At 40.9% G+C, this 8,694-nt stretch overlaps 1 protein-coding gene across 1 annotated transcript; it reads left to right on the forward strand.

Moving 5' to 3' along the window:
* The first annotated feature begins 2,410 nt into the window (after nt 1-2,410).
* Nucleotides 2,411-4,183, forward strand: LOC132766574 (calicin-like). Its single transcript, XM_060760917.2, has one exon. It carries the CDS (start codon nt 2,411-2,413, stop codon nt 4,181-4,183), a length of 1,773 nt encoding a protein of 590 aa, XP_060616900.2.
* Nucleotides 4,184-8,694: the final 4,511 nt, after the last annotated feature.

Consider the following 8,694-nt stretch of genomic DNA (forward strand, 5'->3'; position numbering starts at 1 on the left):
TGCTGTTGCTTGTCCAATATTAATAGATAGTTTTCAGCTTCTGTAGCCCGAGGATATAGCCAGGATCCTTAAAGAAGCGAGGGCCACTACACATATGTTAGGTCCTTGCTCTGCCTGGTTTATCAAAGATGCCAGAGGTGGACTGGATAGACAGGTAATGGGACTGTGCAATGCTTTCTCTAGTTCCTGCCTGTCTAAATGGGCAGTTATAAGGCCAGAGTGAAGACAGAGGGGAGCAGAAGACACTTCCATCTTGTCTTTACTAATAATATAATATAGTATATTGTATATTCATATAATATTTATAATATTATAATGTAATACAATATAATACTAGTAATAATAATACAATATTATAATTATATATTTACATTACATGTAATATTACTAATAATATCACAGTATAATGGTATAGTGTAATATAGTAATATATAATACTGATATTGTACTATGCTAATAATATAATGTATTGTATGAAAATATATCTTGTAAGCCGCTCTGAGTCCCCTTCGGGGTGAGAAGGGTGGCATATAAATGCCATAAATAAATAAATAAATAAATAATAAATAAATAATTATCATCCGCTGCCCAATACCTTGGGAGCACACAACTCTTTGTTGAAATATCTACACTGGATGCCAGTCTGTTTCAGGACACAATTCAAAGTGCTGGTTTTGACTTATGAAACCATGTCTAGCTGAGGCCCAGGCTGCTTGAAGGGCCATATCTTCTCTCTTTCTGAACTTTAAATCTTTAGAAATTGAGTTTCTCTGTATCCTGCTGCTTTTGAGCAAAGGTTCCCTTTCAATGATTTGAATCAACATTGCAGCACAGGAAGAAAGAGTTAGTCCTCCTTCACCATGATTCTTTAATAAGAAAAACCACTCCTTTAACAGATGAGATCACAACATATGATCTCATTTGGCTGTCTCTGAAGAATCAGTGAGCTAACTAGGAATATATGAACTGGATTATATGGCAATATGGACTCATAATCCAGTTCAAAGTGGATAATCTGGATTCAGAAACTGGATTATATGGCAGTGTCGATCCAGCCTCACTACCTTGGTTTACTTTGCAGGAGGCGTCTAAGGTTGGTCTTTTGCTCAAACCTCCCTACATTTGTAGTTAATTCAAAGCACTAATTCTGGAAGCAAACACTGATACTATTTCTACTTAAGACACTTCGGACCTCAGCAGACTCCATCTTTTCTCAGGTGCTACCTGACTCCCAACTGCAGAAAACAAAGAAGCAGAGAACCCACATGAATTGACAGGGAATGACATGGATGATCAACCATCCCAGAAGACAAAAGACTAAGGAAATGAAGTAAGACTATTCCCTCTGCTTTCCCCTGCTTTCCTCCTGCCTGTTTGAGGAGTCCTCAATTAATTCATTTTTTTTGTGATTTACTTTGATTTTTTAACTAGAATCGTAGTTCAAAATGTGTATACACCCAATTAAAAATATGTGACTGCAGGAATTAGGCCAGAACCAGAAGGCATTTAAAATTGACCCAAGGATTTAGGATACAGGAAGTTATGTTGTCACTGCTATTGTTAACAACAGTTTTTACAGGGCCGTGATAGCACAGCAGGTTAAACTACTAACTGCAGGAAATCTCCTGACCAGAGGGTTAGCAATTCAAAGCCGTGAGTCGATGTGAGCTCCCGCTGTTAGCCCTAACTTCTGCCAAACTAGCATGCAATGCGAGTAAATAAATAGATACCACCTCGGCGGGAAGGTAAAAAGGCACCCCACGCAGACATGCCGGCAAACACGAAAATACTTAAGGCCATTGAGTCCAACTCCCTTCACCAGGGCAAGAAAACGTAATCAAAGCCCTCCTGACAAAGAGCCATCCAGCCATAGATATAGATAGATATATATGATTCACACACACACACAGATATAATATCTTAGATTTGAAAGGGACCCCTAAAGAAGGGCTATCAGATGTTGCATGTTCCAGAGTATGCAAACCAGACACTCTCCACATCAACACTGACAAAGAAATAAGAAATACTGTTTACCCACAAGCATAAAGGAATTACATATATTAGAAACCAACACTTTCTCATTACTTTATTTTCCAGATCAACTGACAGCCACAGCAATGCGTGGCAGGGGATAGCTAGTGAATAAATAAATAATCCAAACACTTTTGCCTCAAACATTTCTGATAGAGGTACTCCAACTCTAACTCCTTCCAGCCACAGGAATTCTATCAGTACAAAACAGTTAAGCTGAAAAGACTGTTTTCAATGCGTGTCATAGTTAATTGTGACCTGGCGAGTATAACTGCTGATGTGATTCCACTTTGCCCAGAGTGGAATTTTCAGTCCCTGGGGAAGACGACCTCTAGGTTTCTGTCAGCTGCATTCATCCCAGGTCAGCTTGGTTCCAAAAATGAGGATAAAATTCACAGAAAAGAATCACAACAGTTTTATGATGCAGGCCCTTGACAGGCAAAGAAAGAACAAGGAGTTTTGTGATGTGGTGCTCAGAGTGGACGAGAATGACTTTTATGCTCACCGCAATGTCTTAGCAGTGGTGTCTTCTCAAGTAAGGGATCTGATATCCAGCGAGAATACGAAAATGGACGAATTCTTAATTTACATTGACTGCAAGTGCTTAAGCTCTGCCTTGGTGGAGGAGTTGCTCAATTACTTTTATACAGGGAGCATCATGATTTCAGAGAAGAACGTGGAAGACATTCTGAAAGGAGCCAAACACTTCAATTCTCAGACTCTGAAAAACCACTGCTCTGACTTCCTCCAGAGTTCTCTCAACAAAAACAACTGCTTTCAGTACCTTCTCTTGGCCACTATGTATGATCTGAGAGAGGTAGGAAATTCGGCCTATGACAGCATCCGAGACAATTTCGATTATTGGGCTGGACCACAGGGCAGAGGAGAATTGTTGAATTGCCCCTCTTCCATCTTTAGCAAGCTCCTTGAGGATGAAAACCTTCATGTGCAAAATGAGGACCAGATCTTTCTGGCTCTCCTTGAGTGGGTCAAATATGAAAAGCCTGAAAGAGAGAAATTGTTTACAAAGTATTTTGATTATTTATATTTATCTGCCGTTTCCACCAAGATGCTGCTTGCTGCCTGCCGTGAAGTGTTGCTCTTTACTGACCATAGTGGCCCATTGGCCCGAATAGAAGGCATCTTGAGTGAGCGTAAACAAGGCAAGCCCCAAAGTCTGATGCTGAATCAGAGGAAGGGGGCACGAATGGACTCTGTGGTGATTTTAGGAGGGCAAAATCAGCAAGGGGATTTTAGCAGTGGGGTCTTTGCCTACATCCTTGGAGAGAATATCTGGCTGAAGCTGACGGAGATGCCTTACAAAGCTTCAGCTCTTAGTGCCACTTCACTGGGGAAATATATTTATGTGTCTGGAGGAACAACAGAGATCATGTCTGGCCTGAAGACAGCATGGAAATACGACATGGATGCTAACTCCTGGCTTAAACTCCCAGACCTGCCCATAGGTTTGGCCTTCCACACCATGGTGGCTTGTGGAGGGGCTGTGTATTCCATCGGAGGAAGCACAGCTCCAAGAAAACATATTTCAAGTATCTATAAGTACAATGATGTCAAGGAGAATTGGGTTCTTGCTGGGAAAATGAGCATACCTATGGATGCAACGGCTCTAATCACCAAAGGGGACAGGACAATTTATATTGTGACTGGCAGGTGTCTAGTGAATGGACGCATCGCCCGAGTGGGTGTGCTGGACTGCTTTGACACAGAAGCTCGGAGTGTGGTGCAATACATCACGTTCCCCATTCAGTTCAACTATAAACCCTTGTTGTCTTTTCCTCAGGAGAACATCTTGAGTGTTCAGAGCCACAAAGAGAGTGTGGAAATAAACCTCCAGAATATTACAATGAACAAGTCCACAAAACTAATGCCTCTCTTACCAAATAACTATCACTTGGATCTCTCGCACGCGGTGTGCTCAGTTGGGAATAACAAAGTCTTTGTGTGTGGGGGTCTCGTATGGCCAGATGATCAACATCCCAAAGGACATTCCATCAATCGGCAAGCATACATGTTAGATCAAAGCACAGGAGAATGGAGGGTTTTGGCTCCACCTCCAGAAGCTCTGGATTGCCCTGCTTGTTGTACAGCTAAGTTGCCATGTAAGGTGCTCCAGAGAACAGTTGTCAATTAATTTGGGAAAACAAAAACACCCTGAGGTTCTAAAATAAAGAATGGCTGGACCACAGATCGACGTTGCTTCCTTTTTCTCTTTATCAAGAATGTTGATGTAATAGTATAACCAGGGTTGGATGACCTGAATCACTATGCTGGGTACAACCTCGACCGGGACCGCATTCCTCATGGAAACCGATGCCCTCACTGCGGGAGAACATACAGGTCAACAATAGGGCTCCACAGTCACCTACGTACCCACCGCCAGGACACCGCACTTGGAGGATAATCTTACTCGGACAATGAGGGATCGCCTAAGTAAGTAAGTAATAAGTAAGGAGGAACAACAGAGATCATGTCTGACCATGGAAATACTACATGGATGCTAACTCCTGGCTTAAGCTAGCAGACCTGCCCATATGTCCGGCCTTCCACACCATGGTGGCGTGTGGAGGGGCTGTGTATCAGAGGAAGCACAGCTCCAAGAAAACCTATTTCAAGTATCTATAAGTACAATGATGTCAAAGAGAATAGGGTTCTTGCTGGGAAAATGAGCATACCTATGGATGTGACAGCAATACATCATATTCCCCATCAAGTTCAATCAGAAACCCTTGTCCTTTCCACAGAGGAACTCCTTGCCTAAGGAAGTCATAATGGCTCCCTTAGTGCAATCTTTCCGGTGGCAGGCTAAAACCTTTTTATTCAAGCAGGCTTTTAACACCACACCAGGGGCTGCTGTGTTTCATGTATTTCAATAGACTTGTTTAATGGTTTTATTGGTTTTCACTATGTATTTTGATATTTTTTATGCTTTTAATGTTTGTATCTTTGTTAAGTTTTAAATTATATATTGTATTGCTTTTTCTGTTGGCCACTTTTGGTATCTTTTTAAGAGAGATAAAGAATAATAATAATAATAATAATAATAATCCAGCATATATATCTTGTTTGCTGTGACATGCTGTGTTTTTGTGTCAGTAAAATAATAATAATAATAATGATGATGATGATGATGATGATGATAATCCAACATATATATCTTGTTTGCTGTGACATAGCGTGTTTTTGTGTCAGTATAGTAATAATAATAAAAATATGTTCAGAACCACAAAGGGAGTTTGGAAATAAACCTTCAGAAATTGAGCATCTCAATCAAATAACATTATGTATCAAATTTTGAATTTTTCCCCTGTTTTGAAAGTGTTCTTTCCATTTAATTGTGGGGTACCTACTTTGAAAGTAGTTGTTATACTCCAGAAACCTTTTGTGGTTGCCACAAACTATATTCAGTTGGTTGAGACTCAATGAGATAGTCATTGAAAAACTGCAGTAAAGTGTACTGCAGGCTGTTCTGCAAAAAGATTTCTTTCTTTTTTTTGTAGTTTAATAAATCTTTTCCATGTTTTTTATGATAGAATTAATTAGGAAATGGCATTTTTAACCCAGGAACAAAAATTGTGTTCAATAGTGTAATATTTATAATTACATTTTCAATTTCAGTGAGCACATAACATCGCCCCCTCCCAAATGAAAAAAAAAAAACAACACACAAAATCATCTCTAAAAATCCCCTAGATATGTTCTGTTTTTTTCCCTAGCCAAATCTTCTGCTATACACCTTAGATAGGAAAATAATGTGGTTTTCCAGGTGTTTTAGATTGCAGCTTTCAGCATCCCTCATCCATGTTTAAGCGGATTCAAAGGTGCATTTCCCGAGAGAGACATACATCAAGGGATTAGGGTTAAATTGTTGTAGTAATTCTTCTTCCCATTTCTCTTTTACTTTGGCTATCGTTTGAAAAATATCCTGCTTGACATAAATGTTGTCTGTAAAAGAAGTGGAAACAAAACAGTGTTGTGTGCCACAGACCTGAACTGGTTTGTCCTTCTGTGGCTGACAGGGCCCCTGGTCAGGACTGGGACTGCGCTGTAAGCAGAAGGAAGGAAGTGGCTATCCATGCCAAGAGCCATTTCCGTTCTCAGGGCAAAGAGACACTGAGGCTGAATGCATCAGTTTAGTTAAAACTGCTGTAGGAAGGGGCATTGCAGCTGTATCTAGCATGCATACAAGTCCTGTTTTGGAGGCTTAGTGCAACTGATTTGCTTTTGCTGTTTTAATACAGATGCTGTGAAAACTCACACTTCTGACATAACACTTAGTTTGGAACTGTACTGCTATTAAGAAGAAGAAGAGTATAGAAAGTTTTTTAAAAACTATTTCAAGTTACAGAACAAAAGCAGTCTCGAATGCTGTCATTGTGAATCAAATACAGGCATCGCTAAGTCAAGAATATCTTTCTGAATGTCATTTTTAAAATGTGATTATGCCTGCCCAGTTCCCCTTTACTTCCATATTATTTGTCTTCCTGGAGGTTTCTTGGCAGCATTGGCACGAAGATGCTGAGGGTGGGTTGTCATAGAATCAGGGTTGGAAGAGACCTTGTGGACCATCCAGTCTAACCCCATTCTGCCAAGAAGCAGAAAAGTCGCATTCAAAGCACCCCTGACAGGTACCCATCCAACCTCTGTTTAAACACCTTCAAAGAAGGAGCCAAAATGGAAATCATAACAGTGGTGCCTGATGAATAAAATAATCTCAGGATGCACTTCAAGCACTCTCTACAAGTTGTTCAAGGCTTACCTGACTTTGAGTTTTCATTTCATGTGTGTAGTGATGATTTTGAATAAAATGCTTGCTGGAACATGTTGAACAGCTCTTATTTGTGTTGTAGGGACCTTTCTGTATTCTTTCCATGGTATTATTTATTTATTTACTAGTTTGGGGGCCCGGTGATGCCCGAGTTATTTGAGAAAGGCATTGTTTGTCTGTGGTCCAAGTTTAGTCTAGATTCAATGTCTTCTGGGTTCAGTAGACACGGGTGATTTACAACTCCCATATGCAAGTTCCAACGTCCATGGTCCATCCTCCTCTAAGCTGCACCAGGATGGACAGTAGGTCTGTGTGCCAAGTTTGGTCTTGATCAGTCATTGATGTGGGTTGCAGTGGTCTCAGGAAGTGAGTGAAGATACTGCAAGTCCTATGGTCCATGGTCCGCCGTCCCACAAACTGCACCAGGACATAGAGTGGGTCATGGGGGCTCTGTGTGCCAGGTTTGGTCCTGATTTGTCATTGGTGGGAGTCATAGTGCTCTGTGGGAGTTGCATCGGGTGAAGGTACAGCAAATCCCATTATCCATGATCCGTCATCCCCCAAACATCACCAGAACATGTGGTGGGTCATGGGGGTTCTGGGTGCCAAGTTTGGTTCAGGTCCGTCATTCATGGGGTCACAGTGGCCTGTGGAAGTGTCAGCCAATCAGAAGGCTGACACAAACATACACCGGTGCACACACATAAACATTGACTTTTATGATATAATAGGTATATATATAAATATATAGATGTACGACATTTATATGCCGCCCTTCTCACCGCAAAAGGGACTTAGTGGCTTTCTGCCTCTGAAATCAAATTCTCTATTCAAGAAGTAATGCCCAGAATATCTACTTTGTTAATTGATACATGTTTCTACAAAGAAAGGTTGGGCTGCTCCCTTCCCCTCCAGTTTTTTTCCTGCTTGAAATCTCCTACTAATTGTAGGAAAAATCCACTGAAGATCCTTGCCTCACTTCTTGTACAAGATGCAATACAGAGGCACTCATTTTTTTTATCCTCTCCATAGCCGCCGGCTCTTCAGCCCTTTCTCAGTCCTCTATCTCTGGGAAATGTCACTTATTTTATATAAGCTTGTTTCAAGATGGCTACAGTGCTCAAGGGTTAACTTGCCCTTGTTTTTCCTCTTGATTGGTTTATATCAAGCGAGGGATATTTCAGCTGCTTGTTCTGTTCTTAATCCTTCCTCTCTCACAATGCTCTTAAATGGGTTGTCTTTTACTCTGATGCATAGCCAGCACGTTTGTGGCAACATCTGACTGCTAAAGGTTGAAAAGATGTAGAGCTGTGTTCATCCTTATGAAGAAAGTGTCTGGGCAGCTTTCTTACACAAAGCCAGTGAAACCTTAACCTCCCTTTCAAGTCCAAACTGCTTGAAATTATTTTGCATTGCAACAGAGATAAAATACAATAATATAGTGTTGACAGGGAAATAATTGAAAGGCTATGTATTGTCGAAGGCTTTCATGGCTGGAATCACTAGGTTCTTGTGGGTTTTTTCGGGCTATAGGGCCATGTTCTAGAGCCATTTCTCCTGATGTTTCGCCTGCATCTATGGCAAGCATCCTCAGAGGTAGTGAGGTGAGGATGCTTGCCATAGATGCAGGTGAAACGTCAGGAGAAATGCCTCTAGAACATGGCCCTATAGCCCGAAAAAAACCCACAAGAACCCAATTGAAAGGCTGTCACATTGAGGAGGGAGCATGTTTGCTTTCTGCTGCCCCAAAAGGAGAAATAGATTCAAATTGCACAAAAAGAAATCCCACCTAAACATTAGGCAAAAAAATTCTTATGGTAAAAGCTGCTTAACAGTGGAATACGCGGTAGAATCTCCTTCTACACAAAGGCATGATG

The sequence above is a fragment of the Anolis sagrei genome, chromosome 2, assembly GCF_037176765.1.
Source record: "Anolis sagrei isolate rAnoSag1 chromosome 2, rAnoSag1.mat, whole genome shotgun sequence".
NCBI classification, from domain to species: domain Eukaryota; kingdom Metazoa; phylum Chordata; class Lepidosauria; order Squamata; family Dactyloidae; genus Anolis; species Anolis sagrei.

Bases quoted from the DNA above. Each gene is read 5' to 3' on its own strand.
- LOC132766574 (XM_060760917.2), top strand. From the start codon at position 2,411: ATGAGGATAAAATTCACAGAAAAGAATCACAACAGTTTTATGATGCAG.